The following is a 20,367-nucleotide window of genomic DNA, read 5'->3' as shown; positions in this document are numbered from 1 at the left end:
TTGGCCTGCTGTGTTCATCCAGCCTCACATTTTATTAAATTAGAACTTGTATTGGATTCAAGAAAGGGACACACAAATTGGCCAAAAAAGCATAAGACTTGAGGATTGGGTGTAGTTTAGATTTTAGCAAAGGAGGATTGATTAAAAGGGGGAAAAATAGAGAATGCGAGTAAGCTTCTAAACAACATCCAAACTGATTGAAAAAACTGATTTTATAGGGATATGAAGTGGAAAACGTTAGTGAAGATAAATATAGGTATCCCACAATCAGAAACAGGGGAAATTATAATGGGATCAAATTTGGCAAACCAATTAAATACATATTAAATACAACATCCTCAAAATTTTAGGAACGCAGGATCTTGTGAGATTTGAATTGAGGGAAATCAGCATCAGTAGGGAAATGGTGTTGGGAAATTGATGGGATTAAAGGTTGATAATCTACATCTTAGGCTACTTAAGGAAGTGGCTGTAAAAATAGTGGATGTATTGGTGGTCGTCCTTCAGAATTTGATCGATTCTATAATAGTTCCTAGGGATTGGAGGCTAGCTAACGTAAACTGCCTATTTAAAAAGGAGGTACAGAGAAAGCAGGGAATTATAGGATTGGTTAGCCTGACATTACCAATGTGGAATATGTTCAGGTCCATTACAAAAATACAATGGCAGAGCAGTTGGAAAACACTAATAGAGAGTCAGCATGCCTTCACGAAAGGGAAGTTGTGCTTGACAAATCTTTTGGAACTTGATAAAGGGAAGCCAGTTGGTGTGGTTTACCCTCATTTTCAGAAAGGTTTTGATAAAGTGCCATGTAAGAGAGTAGCATTTAAAATTAAAGCACATGGGATTGAGGTAATGTACTGGCATGAATAACAAACTGGTTGATAGACAGGAAACAAAGAGTAAGAATAAACAGAGATAATAGGAACTGCAGATGCTGGAGAATCCGAAATGACAAAGTGTGGAGCGAGATGAACACAGCAGGCCAAGCAGCATCTTGGGACCTAAGATGCTGCTTGGCCTGCTGGGTTCATCCAGCTCCACACTTTGTTATGTAGTAAGAATAAACAGGTCTTTTCCCAAGTGACAGCTAGTGACTCGTGAAGTACCACAAAGATCAGTGCTTAGACCCCAGCTATTCATAGTGTATATCAGTGATTTAGATGAAGGAAATAAATGTAATATCTTCAAGTTTGCAGATGACACAAAGCTGTCTGGGAAGATGCATTGTGAGGAGGTTGCAGAGGTGCTTCAGTATGCTTTGGACAAGTTGGGTGAATGGGTAGATGCATGGAAGCTGAAGTATAATGTAGATTCATTTTGGTAACAAAAACAGGAAGACATTATTATCTGAATAGTGATTGATTGGGAAGGGGGAACTGCAACAAGACATAGATATCCTTAAACATCAATTTCTGAAAGTAGAAATTCAGGTGCAACAGGTGGTGAAGAAGGCACATGGTATGTTGGCCTTCATAGAGAGAGAATGCAAACACAGGAGCAGGGATGTCTTACTGCAATTGAACAGAGCCATGGTGAGACCACACCTGGATTACTGTGTGCAATTCTGGCCTCCTTATCTCAGGAAGGATGTTCTGGCTATGGAGAGAGTGCAACACAGGCTTACCAGACTGACTCCTGGGATGGCTAGATCAGCTAGGACTGTATTCACTGGGGTTTAGAAGAATGGGGCAGGGCTGATATCTCATAATAACCTCTAAAATACTGATAGGATTAGACAGGCTAAATATAGGAGAGGTGTTCCGGATGACTGGGAAGTTCAGTATCAGGTGTTACAATTTAAGGATATGGGGGAGACCATTTAGGACTGAGTTAAAGAGAAATGTTTTCACTCAGAGAATTCCCTGCAACAGAAAATGGTTGAGGCCACAACATTGAACATTTTCAAGGAGGAGTTAGATATAGTCCTTAGGGTAAAGAGACCAAAGTTCATGGAGAGAAAGCAGTTCTAAGATACTAGAAGATCAGTCATGATCATATTGAATGGCAGAGCAGGCTCAAATGGCCAAATGGCTTATTCCTGCTCCCATTTTCTGTATTTCTATGAAAGGTACTTTTATTTCAAAGAATTCTTTGTTGAATTTCCATGGAATTATGCTACAATTCTGATGTTTATGTACAGATCTGTAAGAACTAACTGTAGGTTACCCTGAAAACTTTTTGAAATATTATCTGAAGAAAGTAATCAGATGGGATTCATGGAATCATAGAATCCCTACAGTGTGGAAACAGGCCCTTCAACACAACAAGTCTACACCAACCCTTAGACCCATACCCCTGTAACCAACCTAATCTATACATCCCTGAAAACTATGGGAAATTAAGCTTGGACAATTTACCTAATCAGCACACCTTTGGACTGTGGGAGGAAACTGGAGCACCCAGTGGAAACCCACGCAGACAACGGGAGAATGTGCAAACTCCACACAGTCACCTGAGGGTGGAATCGAACCCAGGTTGCCGGCGCTGAGACACCAGTGCTGACCACTGAGCCATAGTGCTGCCCCTACTTTAAGAGTAACATAGAATAATTTTGTTTTCCAATTTTTTAGAATATGTCAAGACATGAGCTTGTCAGATCAAGAGATATGAAACATCCCAATATAATAAATGAGTGAAGACTTGAAGAAGGAAACACTGGCCTAAACCATTTAATAGGATTAAAAATATATCAACAGTTCTAATAATCTTGCCCATACTTGCGATTTTATTGTTTAAGTGCATCTTACAGATTTTGTCATAATTTTAAATGTGATGATTGTTATGAGTTGCTAATGCACCTTTTCTTCTCTACTTAGATGGCCAGCTGGAATGTATTGTTCCCATTAGTACAATTTCTGTGGCTTTATGTTTAAGTTAAATATTTTTATTATTTAACTATGAATTGTACCTTTTGACTGTTGCTTTTACTGCTGTTAATATACAGGTCGGCTCTGTACACAACTGCAAATAATGACCTCCGATCGTTCTGCACGTCTTATTAAGGAATTGATGAACGCTTGCTGGCCGGGGAGAGAGATGATGGTGCAGTGGTCACCAGGGAATGTACAGAAAAAACACCCACCCATGCCTTGGCTGACAACAGTGTGGAGATATTTATATCACAATTTCCCTGAAGACCTGACTCTGTTTGAAGAATTGCCATTGATCCCCAAGATGCCGTTAGATGAAACCCAAACCACAGTTAGTCTTTTACGGCTGCGAGATCCATCTCCCATAATCGTAGAAGCTGACAATGAATCCCAACTCCCTGAGTTCCTCCCAGACACAATTGAGAAACTTGGCGGAGTTGTCATTAAAGAACTTGACCCATGTTTGCAGCACCCTCTGATAAAAAGATATATCCATTCTCCTTTGCCTAGCACTTTGTTACAAATCCTGGACAAGGCAGCGCCACAAAAGATTTTCAGTCAGATTATGTTACTACCTCCAACACACAAGGTCGCACTGAGATATTTCTTAGCTAGTTTGCCAGAAGTGAATGATCGAGACAAGAAAATTCTTCAGGAACTGATGATCTTTAACAAAGTTGAGCCATCCTCTGAGAAAAGCAGCCGAAGTTTTATAGCGTTAAAAGGAAGTAAAGTCTTGCATCACACTGCAAAGCTTCCATCAGACATACGACTATCCATTCCAGTAGTAAATTGCAGTGATGAAGCTTCAATCCGGCTTGTTACCTTACTGAAAATTGAACAATTAAAAAGTACAGACTGCCTAAAGATTATATTACAAGACATTGAGAAAAACTTTTACTCTAATAAGAACATCACAGATATTGTGATTTGGATTCTGATCAATTTAGCTTTCCTCAAGGATGAAAATGTTTTGTTTATAGAATGGCTGAGGGCCTTGAAATTTATTTCTACTTCTCAGGGAAAATTAATGTCAGCTAATGAATTGTTTGACCCTGAAATAGAAAGTTTACAGAACTTATTTTATGCGGATGAGAAAACATTTTTTCCTCCAGACAGTTTCACCTCAACGCCAGATATCTTGCATGCTCTGAGACAAATAGGTTTAAAAAATGAAGATCAGATAACTGAAAAGGAAGTTGTACAAGTGGCCAAAAGAATTGAAGTACTGCAGAGCAGTAACAAATTTGAGCAAGATCTGGTGACCAGAAAAGCTAAAACATTACTTGTGGTTCTGCACAAAAAAAAGAGTTTATTGATTTCAACTGAAACAAAGGCAACAATGCAGAAGTTAAAGTGGGTTCCAGTTTGTAAGGAGCGTCCTCTGAATTATCCTCAATCCCTAACTTGGAAAGGAGATGTGTTAGATTTTCATAAGGCATGTGAAATGCGAGATTTATCTGAAGCTGTATTATTGGGCTCTGCAGTGCCCCTTGTGGAGAACATCTCTTTGGAAGTGAGAACATTGTTGGGTTTTTCCAAAGAGCCCAGTTTAAACCAGGTTTTAAGGCACTTGAAGAATGTTGTTGATTGGCATACATCTCAGGATTTCAATGATGATGAATGGTACCAGTTTCAACATTTCTTGCTTGATATTTATGAATTTATGCAGGGCAATTTGGAGAAAGGTAAAGAAGCATTCAGTTCATTGACATTTCCCTGGGTGTGGACAGGAAAGCTCTTTTCTGTTCCTGAGCAGGTAGCTATTAAACCAATTCAAGAGCTTGATCTAGAGCCTTACTTATATATCCTTCCAAAAACCATGGCAAAATATCGTAAGTTGTTTACCTTCTTTGGAGCACTAGAAGAGGTAAATACTGAGTATGTCTTCAGCATTATCAAGACTATCAAACAACAATGTGTTGATGAGGTCGATGAACAGGCAAATAAACAAAACCTGCTTCTGGTACTGAATATCTTGAGATGGTTGTATGGTAATCAGATCCAAGTTAGCCTTGATACTCCAATACCTGTTCATTACAGTAAAGATCCCAACAAATTAGTAATGGAACCCATTCACAATTGTAGCTACTGTGACATCAAAGTAGATGATCTTAATGAGTTGCTTGATGATTCCTTAGAGACCATCTATTTGGTACATGAGGACATCCCTATGAAAATGGCTCAAGCACTGCAAGTGCCATGCCTTAGTACCAGGCTCATTAACCCAGAGAACTTGGGCTTTGAGCAGTCTGGACAAAGAGAGCCACTCACAGTACGCATCAGAAACATTCTCGAAGAATACCCATCAGTTGCAGACATCTTTAAGGAGCTGCTGCAAAATGCAGACGATGCTGAGGCAACTGAATGCAGCTTCCTGATCGACATGCGGAGAAATGCAGACATCCGAGAAAACCTTCTGGATCCAGGAATGGCCGCGTGCCATGGGCCTGCTCTGTGGTCCTTTAATAACTCTGATTTTACAGATTCTGACTTTATAAACATAACCAGACTAGGTGGATCACGGAAGAGGAGTGAGGTGGACAAAGTTGGGAAATTTGGACTCGGGTTCAACTCCGTGTACCACATCACAGACATCCCGATAATTTTGAGCCGTGAATTTATGATAATGTTTGATCCAAATATCAATCATTTGGGAAAGCACATACGTGACAAAACAAACCCTGGGATAAAGATCAACTGGAACAAACACCAAAAGAGATTAAGGAGGTTCCCCAATCAGTTCAGGCCATTTGTGAATGTATTTGGTTGCGACTTACCACTGACTGTCGAGAAGCCTTTCTGCTATTTGGGAACTCTGTTCAGACTTCCTTTTAGAGTGGAGGAGGAGGCAGCAGTCAGTGAAATTAGCAGTGTGTCCTACAGTATGGCCGATATCTATTCCCTCGTTAACGAGTTTAGCTTGTGTGGCCACAGGCTGATTCTCTTCTCTCAGAGTGTAAACACCATGTTGCTAAAATACCTAAAATCAGATGAGACCGATCCTGGCTTGGCACAGACCATCATCGCCATCAAGAAAATAGTTTGTTCATCAAAAGCTGTGACGACACCCATGAACATCTTAAAGGAGGCTGCAAAACTGATGAAAATACTTGCTACTACAAGACAGCTCCCGTCTGAAGCACCGAGGTGTGCCTGCATAGTACAAATTGCAGTCGATGAATTTTTTCAGGTGTTCAGAAGGATTGTGGATCTCCAGTCACCATTATTCAGAGGTCCAGAAGAAGAAACTACACCTTTCTTTGAAGTTTCTGCCAAAACAGCACAAAGCAAAAAGGTAATTGAGGATGTACCACAAAAAGTCACCGAATCCACTACTTGGTTGATATGTTCATGCATGAATACTGGAGAAGCTCTGATATTTTCACTGCAAGAAAGTGGGAGACGATTAGGACTTGTCCCTTGTGGGGCTGTTAGTGTTCTGCTATCTGAAACAGAAGACAACAAGTGGAGCATTAAAACAAATGGCAGTGCTTACGGGGAAGTGTTCTGTTATTTGCCTTTGAGAATCAAAACTGGATTGCCCGTGCATATCAATGGTTGCTTTGCAGTTTCCTCCAATCGAAAAGAAATTTGGAAAACAGACACCAAAGGGAGATGGAACATGATATTTATGAGACACGTGATTGTTCAAGCATATTTAGAAGCACTCGCTGTGTTACGAGACATGGCTGTTAATGGAGAACTTGTTAATTACCACTATTATACCCTCTGGCCTGATATTGCCTTGGTTCATGATGACTTTGCCGTCGTGTGGCAAGGCCTCTATGAGGATATTGCCAAAGGAAGGGGAAGAAAACTGACAGAAGTGTTTTCAGATGGTACTTCATGGGTTTCAATCGAAAACATAAGATTTTTGGATGATGCTTTGCTTCACAGATCAGTTGTCGGACCTCTGGCTTTCGAGATCCTTTTGAAGTTCCTTAAGAAGGCTAAGCCTCAACCATTGTGTGCTGTGGAGCTTCCATCTTGGGTCAGAGCTGGCTTTGAAGAGGCGGGATGCAAAGGTATACTGTTGGAGAATACTTTTTCTGAAAGGCAGTTTTTTACGGAGGCATTTTTTCCATACATTGAAGAGCTTGAGGCAGATCTGAGAGATCCTTTGATGCTTTATGTTCTTGATGAAAAAGTATTGGAGCTTTCAGGGTTCCTGCGTGTTACCCGTTGCATACCATCTTCAGGGGAGCACCACCAGTTATCTGTTCCTTCAAGACTCATCCATCCAGAAGGACGAGTTGCTAAGCTATATGAGACAAGCGATGGGCGATTCCCATACGGAACTACGCAAGACTATTTGAACCCAGTCCGTTTAGTAAAGCTGGTGCAACTTGGCATGCTTAAAGATGACATTTCGTGGGAGGATTTACTAGAGAGGGCAGAATCTGTGGCGGCGCTGAATCAAAGTGACCACGCAGCAGCTTGCCACCGTAGCAGCATTATTCTGAGTTTAATTGAAGAGAAAGTGAAGTTTCGGGATCACAGAGCCAAAGACTTTGCTGAGAAATTTCAATCCATACCTCTCCTTCCATTCCTCAAAAAGCCTCCTGGTTTCACATTGCACTGGAAAGGAAATGATTTTCAGCCTGAAACCATGTTTGCAGCAAAGGAGCTTTACACAGCTGAGTACCAGGATGTAGTTTGCCTTCTGCATCCAATTTTAAATGAAAATCCCCCCAGTAAGGGATGTGGTCCCCTATCTTCTGGTGTTAAAGAGTTCTTTGGGTTACTGAAGAAGCCACCTATTCTTGTAGTGTTGGGTCAGTTGAAGAAGGTAGCTACTTGCTTCGATGGTATTACCCTGTGCCAAGAGAGCATTACAAATGCTTGTTACAAGTACCTTCATGAGGCCATGTTGAAGAATGAAACTTCAAAGTTACAGATCAATGAGGAACTTCAGAATTTTAATTTTGTCCTGGTTGAAAACACTTACGTTGAGTCAACGAAGGTTGCTTTCCACCTCAATTTTGATGCAACTCCTTACCTGTACCAGCTCCCAAACAAGTACAGAAACAATTTCCGAGAACTTTTTGACAAACTCGGCGTCCAGTCTTCATTCACAGTTGAAGACTTTGCGTCTGTCCTTCAAGACCTAAAAACAGAATGTGCCCAGGAACCCCTGAGCGAGACTGATTTTCAGCTGTGCCGAAGAATCATTAGTGAAGGTGTGTGGGGTCTCATCAGAGAAAAAAATCGAGACTATTGCAAGAGAAAATATGGAACGCTTCTGTTGCCAGACAGTGAGCGATTCCTTGTTCCAGCGAAATCTCTGTGTTACAATGATTGCCCGTGGATAAGAGTAAGTGATAAAAGTGTGAAATACTGCCACCCTGACATTCCCAGAGAGGTCGCGGTTAAACTTGGAGCACTGCCAAAGCGCCACAAAGCATTAGAACGTTATGCATCCAATATCTGCTTTGCGACTCTTGGCAGTGAATTTGGACAGAAAGAGAAGCTAACCAGCAGGATTAAGAGCATTCTCAATGCTTATCCTTCTGAGAAAGAAATGCTGAAAGAACTACTCCAAAATGCAGATGACGCCAAAGCCACTGAGATCTACTTTATCTTTGATCCTAGAGAACATCCAGGAGATCGAATCTTTGATGACAAATGGGCACCCCTTCAAGGTCCTGCAATTTGTGTTTACAACAACCAACCATTCACAGAAGATGATATTAGAGGCATTCAGAACCTTGGAAGAGGGACAAAGGAAGGGAATCCAGGTAAAACTGGGCAATATGGAATAGGGTTCAATTCTGTGTATCATATAACAGACTGCCCAGCGTTTATTTCTGACAATGACGTACTCTGCATATTTGATCCCCATGCTCGATATGCTCCCGGATCTACCAATGTTAGTCCTGGGCGCATGTTTAGGGATTTGGATTCAGACTTCAGGACCCAGTTTGCAGATGTGCTGAACCCTTTTCTTGGCACTCTTTTCAAACTTGAAAATGCCACCATGTTTCGGTTTCCAGTAAGAAATGCTGAGATGGCCAAAATATCTGAAATCTGTCAAGTTCCTGTTTCAGATCAAATGGTACAGAATCTTTTGGACAAACTGCGGAGTGATGGAGCAGAACTTTTAATGTTCTTAAATCACATGGAGAAGATTTCCATTTGTGAGATTGAAAAGGCAACTGGGAACCTAAATGTTCTGTATTCTGTGAAAGCTAAGATAACAGATGGTGACAGGTTGAAACGAAAGCAGTTTCACATATCTGTACTCGATAGTGTCAATAAAAGGAAACAACTTAGCCAAATCCCAGTTCAGCAGATTACTTATACAATGGACATTGAAGATTCCGAAGGCAACCTTACGAGCTGGTTAGTTTGCAACAGATCGGGTTTCTCAGATATGGAGAAAGTTTCAAAGTCTGTGATATCAGCTCATAAAAATGAAGACATAACACTTTTCCCCAGAGGAGGAGTTGCTGCCTGCATCAGCCATAATTACAAAAAACCTTACAGAGCTTTCTGCTTTCTGCCATTGTCATTGGAGACAGGGTTACCTGTCCATGTAAATGGGCACTTTGCTTTGGATTCAGCCCGGAGAAATTTGTGGCGTGATGACAATGGTATAGGAGTGCGTAGTGATTGGAACAATAACCTTATGACAACGCTGATAGCTCCAGCCTATGTGGAGTTGCTGGTACAGATACGGAAACGCTACTTCCTAGGTTCTGACCCATCCATAACAGTCTTGCAAAATACGCCCATTCATGTTTTGAAAGATTTAATGAAAAAATTTATGACCTTCTTTGCTGCTAATAAGTCTGACATACAACCAGATTGGTACTGCCTTGTAAAATCTGTCTATTGTTGTCTTCATGACGATCTCAAGCGTCTTCTACCAGTAGTCCGGATACCGAATGCAGACAGTGGAGAACTCCAGCCTACGATTTTTATTAGCTGGGTGAACACATCCACAGCAAACAGAAATAGATCTTTCTTTGATAATTTGCTGCAAGATGAATTGCAGCACATGAAGAACACAGAGTACAATATGGCAGTACGGAAGACCATTGCTGAAAATGTTTACAGGCTGAAAAATCTGCTTCTTGACATAGGATTTAACTTAGTGTACAGCTCAGATGAAACGTCCAACATTTACCACTGTTTTCAGGAATCAGGAATTCCTGTGCAATATGTAACACCTGCTGATGTGAGAGACTTCTTGCACTCATTCACATCTCCTGATTCAAGCTGTCATGTTGGAAAGTTACCGAGTCGATTGCACCAAACTGCTTTGAAGCTCTTTCACAACTTAAAACTTCTGGTTGACTACTGCTTCAAAGATTCAGAAGAGAATGAGATTCGAGTGGAAGGACTCCCTCTCCTCATTACTCAAGATAATGTTCTGCAAGTGTTTGATGCAAAACGCCCAAAGTTTCTGACAACCTATCATGAATTGGTTCCGTCGCGTAAAGAATTATTTATGAACACACTTTACATGAAATACAACAACATCCTGCTCAATTGTGGTGTTGCAAAAGCTTTTGATATAAGCAGCTTTGCTGAGTTGCTATCATTTGTGCTGCCTAGGGAATATAGAACAAAATCTATTGTGAAATGGAAAGACAATTTTGGAAGTGAATCCTGGTTGAAGAACTGCTGGCATTTTATCAGTGACACAATTTCTGTTAAGGAAGGCGAGGCAGAGATTAGGCCAACATTTGAAACAATCACTGAGATATTAAAAGACTGGGCTTTGTTGCCGGCTATAAAATTCACCATTTCCAGCAATAGGATTCTAGTGCCTGAGTGTGATGTTCTGGTACCTCTCAGTTTGATGACCGTCCCTATCTATCCGAATGGCCAAAATGAAAAAGTTTTCAATACTCTAATGAAAGCAGGTTGCATTCAACTAGCATTGAGTAAAATTTGTGCGAAAGATAATATTTTAGTCTTACAGCTGGCTTTACACATGGCAAATGTTGAGAGTCCTGCTAGCATTCTGAAGGCTCTTGATTATATGGTTCGAACGTCAGCGCTCAGGACCGATCACTTGTCTGACAATGACTTTGAGGTGCTTCTGATATACTTCAACAGCAACTTGAAACAACTGGTGGCCCAAGATGATGTAAGGATTCTGAAGTCTCTGCCATTTTATAAGACAATTAATGGTATCTACGTCAGTATTTTCAAATATGGCTCATGCTTTGTTCTAACAAAGAGCATTCCTCTAACTGGAATAGACAGATGGGCAATGTCTACTGCTTATGCATTTCTTGCAGACAATCCCCATCTAAAGGATCTGTATGCTTTCCTCAATTGTACGCCTATCGATGATCTTGAGGTATATTTGAAATATTTGCTGCCAAAGTTTGATAACCTGTCCAGTTCAGCTAAGATCGAACATCTGGTATATTTGAAGAAGAAACTTTCTAACCTGGAGGAAGGAACGGCCATCAGGGAGAAGCTGTTTGAAAAGCTTGAAAGTCTCGCAATTATTCCGGACTCATTGTACCGCCTAAAGCCTGCAAAAAGTTTTTATGACAGAACAGAAAATGTTTTCGAAGTTATGCTGCCAGAAAGTGCTTTCATTTCTCAGGAGTTTTTTCGGAAGCTGGAACAAGTTGAGAAACCTAAGAACCGTGCCGCATTCCTTACATCGTGGATAACATTCTTTCGAAACATAGGACTGAAGTACTTAGTCTCCCAACAACAGTTGCTGCAGTTTGCTAAGGAGATTGGAGCTCGTGCTCAATCAGAGAATTGGTCCAAGGAGACCACACAGAACAAGGTCGACGTCCTGTTAAATCATGTATTTCAAGAAAGGACAGACTTGTTTTCTGGAGGTTTTCTTAAGGAGCTTTCATTAATTCCATTCATCTATCCAGAACGCGCTCCAGCAGACCTTTTGAAACTTCATCCTCAATTTCAAGAATTAAATGGGATTCTTCCTCTAATACAATTCAGTGGCTCTCAGGTCAATCCCAAATTCAAGCAAACTGATGTCATGCAATTGCTGTGGACATCATGTCCAATTCTCCCAGAGAAAGCAATACCTTCAAGCATTAAAGAGCAAGAGGACAGCAAACTTAGTAACCAGGAGCAAGTAGAGGAAGTCCTGGCAATGCTAAATGTCAGTCTGGACCCTCCATCGGACAAAGTGATAAGCAACTGCAAAAACATCTGTAACATTGCAGCTCCGGAGGACGACATGATAAAGACAAGGGTCAAAGTCTTACGCAGTATTTACGAATTTCTGAATGCAGAGAAGAAAGATTTCCGCTTCCACCTTCGAGGTGTTGCCTTTGTTATGGTTGAAGACGGTTGGAAGCTGCTCAAACCTGAAGAGGTTGTAATAAATCTTGAGCATGAGTCCGATTTTAAACCTTACCTTTATAAACTGCCTTTAGAACTGGGCACTTTCCATCAGTTGTTTAAACTTTTGGGGACTGAAGATATTGTTTCAACAAAACAGTATGTTGAAGTTCTTGGGCGTATATTTAAAATATCTGAGGGGAAACAGCTGGAGCCAAATGAAATGCGAACTGTCAAAAGGGTCGTCTCTGGCCTATTTAAGAGCCTCCAGAACGACCCTGTAAAGGTCAGACTTGATCTTGACAATGTTCGAGAATTAGGTCTTTATCTTCCAAGTAGTGATGGTAGATTAACAAAGTCAAACATGTTGGTTTTTGATGATGCCCCACATTATAAGAGCCGAATGCAAGGTAATGTAGGTGTTTTAATGCTTGTGGATCTCAGCCAGTGTTACCTTGGCAAAGACCATGCTTTTCACACAAAGCTAATCATGCTACTTCCTTCAAAATTGAGGCCGAGGCTACTTAGTGGAATCTTGGAAGAGATCCTGGATGAAGAAACGCCAAAGATATGTCAGTTTGGAGCACTCTGCTCATTACAGGGTCGTCTTCAGTTGCTGCTGTCTTCTGATCAGTTCATCACAGGTCTCATCCGGATAATGAAGCATGAAAATGACAATGCCTATCTGGCAAATGAGGAAAAGGCCAGTCGACTCTGCAAGGCCTTGCGTGAGGGTTTGAAAGTTTCCTGTTTTGAGAAGTTGCAGACAAGCCTTCGAGTAAAGGGATGTAGCCCAATCCCTCACAGTAAGAGTGAAACATTAGCATTTCTGAAGCGATACGGAAATGCAGTGATACATCTGTACATCCAGCATGCAGAGAGCAAGGATATCAATTTTCTCTTAGCTCTAGCGATGACTCTTAAAACTGCAACTGACAACTTGATTTTAGATACCTCCTACCTGATAGCTATGCTTGGCTGCAATGACATCTACAGAATCAATGAAAAGCTGGACAATTTAGGAGTTAAGTATGATTCCTCCACTGAGCCTTCAAAACTTGAGCTGCCTTTGCCAGGTACACCTATACCAGCTGAAATTCATTACTTACTCCTCATGGACCCCATGAATGTATTTTACCCAGGAGAATATGTTGGGTATCTTGTTGATGCTGAAGGTGGTGATATATATGGATCATACCAGCCAACCTATACCTATGCCATTATTGTACAAGAAGTAGAAAGAGAGGGAGATGAGAATTCTAGCTTTTTAGGTAAGTATTTCCAAATTGATATTGGCTACAGTGAGTATAAAATTGTAAGTTCCCTTGATCTGTACAAATTTTCAAGACCTGATGAAAGCTCCCAAGGACGTGATAGTACTCCAACCACACCTACAAGCCCCACAGAATGCCTTTCACCTGGTCTCAGGCCAATTCCTCCCCATTTTCCTGGAAGGGAGAGTCACAGACTGCCAACTTCAAGGAACCAGTCGCCAAAGAAGATCAAACTGCACGCTCTGCCTGAAATCCTTCGAGAGGTTACAGCGGTGTTAGAGCAGGCTTGGAGGTTACCTGAACCAGAAAGGAAAAAAATTATACGGCGATTATACCTCAAGTGGCATCCCGATAAAAATGCAGACAATCTGGAGATTGCGACAGAAGTCTTTAAACATCTGCAAAACGAAATCAATCGACTGGAAAAACAAGGTCTGGGAGGTTCTGATTTTAGCGCAGATCGTGCATCAAGGAGAACTTATTCCTCATCATCCGCTCGGTTCCAGTCAGAAAAATTTTCGTTTCAGAGGTTTTATACTTCGTGGAACCAGGAAGCAACAAGCCATAAATCCGAGAGGCAGCATTTTAAGGGCAGGTTTGCGTCAGCGCCAGGTTCATCACACTCCTCTCGGTTTTTTGTGCCTCCAACTTACAAAACCGTGGGCAACCCCATAGAGGCACGAAGGTGGCTCAGGCAAGCTCGGGCAAATTTTTCTGCAGCTCGAAATGACCTGCATAAAAATGCCAATGAATGGGTGTGTTTTAAGTGTTACTTGGCAGCAAAACTGTCTTTGATAGCAGCTGAATATGCAGTGAAAGGAAAGTCTGACAAAGATGTTAAACCAACTGCACTTGCACAGAAAGTGGAGGAATACAGCCAAAGTCTGGCAGGACTTGTAACAGATGTAAGTACTCTGGAAGCATATGGCGTTGATGGATTGAGGACCCGGTATCCAGACCTCCTCCCTTTTCCTCTAATTCCAAATGATAAATTCACGTCGGAAGTAGCAATGAGAGTGATGGAGTGCACTGCTCGGATCATCATAAAACTGGAAAACTTCATTCAGCAAAAACTATAGGATCACGCTTAGTATGATTCATAAATACATGAACGCTAACCAGGGAAGTAGTTCATTACAATCACCTTCCAATCTGCTCCTAGCATTTAATTCAGTCAAGTTTTGTTTCTGGGATGAGAGTGACATGAATATCTGAATATTTTCCTTATTTAATCTTAACACTTAGTTATGTCCATTTAAACTATTAAATTATTTTTATTTAATGAAATAAAATGGATAATATTTGAAAGTTGAACTCTGATCCAAGTCTCCAACCAGAAATATCTAATTTCCATTAGAATAAAGGGGCATTTTAAAGTAGATCATGTGGTATGATTAAAGCAATACACTGCATTTCCTAAACTCTACAGCATTGCAGTGGTTCATGGGCCTAAATAGCTTTAGTAATGGAGAATGTGCAGTTTTAAATATGCACAGAAAACAATACCAGTTAGTTTACTTTCTGCAAACTGTACATACGAAATTGCTGTAAAATAAGAAATCTCAACAAACTGCTTTTATTATGCAAAGTGTCTTGAAGACAATGAAATTATCTGATCAGTTACCTAAACACAGAACAGTCTTCCTTTGATACAGGAGATTGTTTTCCACAATTGTTTCAATGCTGCACGTAATACATAAATGCAATTTCATTAAGGCCAGAATGTTCAATTATAAGCCATACACAAAGAAGATCCTAAGTGAGGTAATTCTGATTCAGCAAAGGAAAGTAGTTCAAATAGTTTTTTTTATACAGAGCTACGTGCTTAACCCAGATTAATACTCTGATCATTTATCTGTCATTGCCATCTGTTCTGTCTAATGATAAAATTATTCTAGTGACTTAAGGCTCCAAATAAAACTTCCAAATGACCGTCGCACTTTTCTATGCCCTAGGGTAATTGAGTAAAGCTTTTCAAGTTACTGTTATTTGCCTTGAGAAGCAAGTTTAAGCTTTGTTTTTAACAAAGTAGTTCCATTTTCCCAGTGCAATTGGCAAAGCATGATTGAATTAGCCTTTTCATCCATCATCTGATTGTAACAGTGGTGAAAAATTGTGGTGTTTGCTGTATCTTCATAATCTTGAACATAGCAGTGTAGAGTAAAGCTGAAGTATGTACAGCTGCTGGAATTGAGCAACTGTACCCTATTTACAGGCAAGCTTACTTTTCATTGTTTTAATGCCTTAAATATATGCGACAGGTTATGGTAACTTGCACTAGATTAATTGAGGAATTACTTAACTATGTTCTTTAGGGGTTAAGGAGAGTGTTAAGATTTAATTTTCCGTAATGCTTGCAGTTGAACTCCCAATGGCTGTTATTATGCAAACAAGTTTTTTTTGCCAAATATATACAATAGAAGTCTTGACACTACACATTCTGTAAGTATTCACAAATATGGGCTGGGTCCAAGCAGTGGACTATAACAATGTGTTTCACACCATAGTTTTACAGGTTTAATGAAATACAAGCAACTGTTTTCAGGTTTTAGACCTATAAATTCTATTTAATTGTTGATGAAGACAAAAAGCTCATTTTGTATCTACAGTGTTGTGCAATATTTATGTTCTTCAAAGTGTTTTGAGTACTTGCTGTCCCTAATTTTCCAAAAACTTTATTCATTAATTCAACAGTGAGACCTAATGGACAGATATATTTTTGACTACTTCACATGACATTTTCATAGCCAGTTTCTGCTGTTCGTTATTCAGATGGTGTGTTTTAATGTATTTTCAGTTTTACTTTTATATTACTGTATTTTGTTAGTGAACAAATGGTAAAGGTGCTGGTATGCATTTATATATTAATGTGTTTTGTGTATTTTGTTTATGATGTCCTCATATTTCTAGAATTTATTGAAGAGATGCGTTAACATTTTTGCCTTATTGCGTTTATAATGAATGTGGTAACAAGATTTGCTTTTGTTTTAATTTTATATATAGTTGGATTGGCCAAGCTAAATTGCCCATCGGGTCCAGGGATGCGTGGGTTAAAGGGATTAGCCACGGGAAATGCAGGGTTACAGGCATAGGGTAGGGGGATGGATCTGATGGCATGCTCTTCAGAGGGGGTGGTGTGGACTTGTTGGGCCAAATGGCCTGCTTCCACACCGTCGGGATTCTATGATTCTATATGTAAATGCCACTTTATTTGGCATCCTAGAACATTGACTTGAGATGTGTTTTCAATATTGGAAACATTTAGAACTATTGTTTGGGTTTTTTTCTGATCTTGAGTACTATTCCAGCTTTTCTGCTGAATTTTTTTTTCCCTGCTGAAAAGATAACTTTGTTCACCACACAGAACATGTTTTTCAGCACCACACTACACAGCAGTAGACATGGTCCATTTATGTTAACTCCCACTACCCAGTGAATCCCATGCTTAGTGTTTCCTGTATATCAGCAGTCATCTCTAATTGGTTTAATCGTATTGTTGCATTCTCTCTGAGGAAATAACTTAAGCACTTCTTATTTCCTTAACAAGAAACTGAGGCAGAGTTAGCCATCTCTGACTAAGCACAATATTCTATAAAAGTAACACTTTGCTGATTTCTAAGAACACATATAATGGCAGTAAGTTTTCTAAGCATAGTGAGATTTGAAACACATGGGTGCTTTATTTACACTGATTATTTCTTGTAATTTGCTCACTTCTGTTCTGTGGGTTTGGATTTCACAACTGCTGTCACAACTATTTTAACACAAATGGCAGTGACTTAAAGCAAAAATTGTGCTCAGTACTTGGGATATCAAAACACAGACAGGACTGTGTGGCAAGTTAACCATTATACTTTCTTGACATTCAACAGCACATTTAGTACCATTTAGGTACATTGTACCATGATCATGTGTAGAGCATACTGTCTGAGTCGATTTTACTGTTGTGTATATTTGACAGAACTGTTACTGCAAGACTATGGTGTGATGTTTACCAGCAGCTGATAAGAGTATGTACAGGCTGCTGTGATGAGAAATGCATTTTGAAGAATGATTTTAGTACTGCTTCTGAATTTGGAGCTGTTAGCACTGTCAGCTGATGCACCAAGTACCAACGACAATAAAATAACTTCATTAAAAAGTTGTCTTCATTATTGTAATTACTAGAACAACAAATACAACATCCTATGTTGCTTCTAAAGGTTATTTTCCAAATAAGCTTCTCCACTGCGTGCCACCACATTTAATAAAGAGTTCCCTTTAATGCTTCTTTTGCACAGGTGAAGTGTTAAGTACTTTTCATGCCGAACAAGTTCATAATGTGGTGTCTATATAAATATACATAACTATTGGAAATTGTTTCCATTACAGTGAAGAGTGAAGGGATAGACATTATTCTATAATCTTTACAAAATTGGATAGAAAGTGGGAAGTTCTACATCTGCCCCAAACATAGAAAATCACTCAGGGTGAAATTAGCCTTGGGCTGTCTCTGGTCTCACAAAAAAAATCTCAAGTGTATCTGTTTGATCACTCTTCTGCTGTATCTCCAATAAAAACGTCAAAATTGCAACTGGGATTCTATGTCTGTTGCAGGACCTTACTTAACAGAGTAAAGAGTCAATTCCCCGATGGGGTTGGTGTACAAGATTCACCTGATGGCCCTGTTTGAGAAAGCAGTGACTGGAACACTATGGAATAGATAGGGTAAGTCATTCTGGGGCCCCTAATCTCCTGTGTACATAAAGTAACATAGGATGAAATGCACTCCAGTTATAATCTACTCAGACCTAGCCTTTATTGAAGACATGAAAGACTTTAAACCCAAGTAGGAAATATGCAACCTCATTCCATCAATCATTTTCAATCTCGAGAATGAACTTCGGTGTACAATATTTTATTTCTTCATTCAAGTCATTGATAAATATGATGGAAATTTAAGGTCTTAGCAGAGATCCCCTGGAGACCTGAGACTGCATATCTTTTTTCCTCACTATCCAGACTGAATGTTACCCTTTGGCTGCTGGAGCCAGAAGTGACCATGATGGAACAGCAGCTGCAGTCTTTCCATTGGTGCCAATGAAGGAGCCTTTTTTAAAATCTGAGAGGTGGGTAGTCTACAGTAGGAGGATTCACAGTGAGGTCTGGCTGGTGCCCCCCAATCTGGGAGGTTGTGCTATTGAATCGTGCACTGTGAAGGTGCCTCTGTCAGGGGGTGTTCTCTACAACGTTAGGATAAAGTAACAGCTGTGGTCACACAATTGGTGTGAGAGGGAAACCCTTTGCAGCTTGTATTGTAGCTGCAGCTGTATGCATCACTGCGGGTCTGTGCTGGGTTGAGTGAGAGGTGGCGGTAATGTTCCCTTTTCCTCCCCCCCACCCCGCCCCCAAGTGACAGGTGGCCACCTTCACTTGAAGGCTGATCCCTGGACATCATTGCACCATGAATATTTCCTCAGTTGGTCCATTAATGCTGGTCTGTGGCAGCCAAGTGGGTATTGCAGGTGCATTGACCCCACTTCAGCCAAGATCACTCAGAGCTGGGCATGTTGTTTGTGGTTGAGCTGATGTGCTACGTTACAACTTCATTATTGTTCCTGCCTCTGTGGGCCCGACAGGTAGCTCCCAGTGAATTTCTCGCCCATGCACAAGGTTCCCTCCGATTATGTCACTTGTGCTAATAATTTCTAGTGCAGACCCCATCAGATACTTTCATTCTGTCCACATGAATAAGATCCATGAACTAAACACTAAGAATTATACAACTTAAACTGAGGGCCGTGGAAATACATTTAAAATGTATTTATCTTCTCTTAAAGAATGAATTATAAACATACATTAGCATTATTAGTTGCTTCTGATTCTGGTAAAGTTATCATTTTGTATTTATTGGTTAAATGACATCTTCCAGACGTCAGAAAGCTTGGCTACTGTTCACCTCAGCAAGGTAGCTTGTACCACCTATTTACATTGCATGTTGCACTCTTCTGTGCTTTATTTGTTAAAGGGGCCTGAACCATGTGTTGGGCTTCCAATTGTACAGGATATTTCAAATGTTTAAATATGAGAAATGGGAAGAAAATTCTTTTCAGACTGAATAGAAAATGGTACTTCATGTGTGTGTTATTTTTTCCATTTATTCATTTATGGGTTGATGGTGGTGCTGACAATGCCAGCATTTATAACCCAGAGGGAGTTAACAGTCACATGTAGGCCAGACCTGGTACAGATGGTAGTTTTCTTCCTTAAAGGGCATTAGTTAACCAACTATCAGTGATGGATTTGTGGTCATCATTAGACTCTTATTTACAGATATTTATTGAATTCAAATGCCACCATCTGCTGTGGCAGGATTTGAATCCAGGTTCCCAGAACATTACCTGGGTCTCCCGCTTAACAGTCCAGTGATAATACCATTGCCTCCCCTCAGCTTTGACATGAAGCTGACAGTTATTGGTGCTCTGAAAAGGTTTAATTTTTGTAACGTACTGAAAATGTAGGTACCATAACTCAAATTGCATTTGACACAACTACACACCCGTCTGACAGTATTCTTAAATGTGCACATTTCATATACTTTGAACTGCCTGAAGATGGCATCAGTGCAACATGATTCACACAGCAAAACAACCATGTAATGAAGGAAGGGAAACATCAGCCTAGAGAAAAGTTTGTTGTATGAACATTTCTCCTTTTATAACTTAAGCAGCTATACACTGTTCAGTAGCATAATCTCTTGATCATTCTTGTTTTGAAGCCATGATAAAGTACATGCAGGTAGTTCTTGATTCACATGGTTTCAAAATTTGATTTAGTAAGTCAGCAGATTCATTATTACACAATACTGGAGAAGGTGGGACTTGAATGTGGGTCCCCTGGCTCAGAGATAGGGACATTACCACTAACCCAGTGTTTATTTTGCTACCTATGAA

At 40.2% G+C, this 20,367-nt stretch overlaps 1 protein-coding gene across 3 annotated transcripts in view; it reads left to right on the top strand.

Annotated features, from left to right (window-relative positions):
• sacs (sacsin molecular chaperone) overlaps positions 1-17,548 on the top strand; it is a 127,333-nt gene extending 109,785 nt beyond the window's left edge. For all 3 annotated transcript variants that reach the window (XM_059646673.1, XM_059646674.1, XM_059646672.1), the window contains one exon: positions 2,948-17,548. In XM_059646673.1, coding sequence (XP_059502656.1) covers positions 2,948-14,514 — 11,567 coding nt within the window. In that variant the 3' untranslated portion in view covers positions 14,515-17,548. The remainder of the gene's footprint in view (positions 1-2,947) is intronic.
• Positions 17,549-20,367: the final 2,819 nt, after the last annotated feature.

This window comes from Stegostoma tigrinum, chromosome 6 (genome assembly GCF_030684315.1).
Source record: "Stegostoma tigrinum isolate sSteTig4 chromosome 6, sSteTig4.hap1, whole genome shotgun sequence".
Taxonomy (NCBI): domain Eukaryota; kingdom Metazoa; phylum Chordata; class Chondrichthyes; order Orectolobiformes; family Stegostomatidae; genus Stegostoma; species Stegostoma tigrinum.
This window is presented reverse-complemented; position numbering and strand designations above follow the sequence as displayed.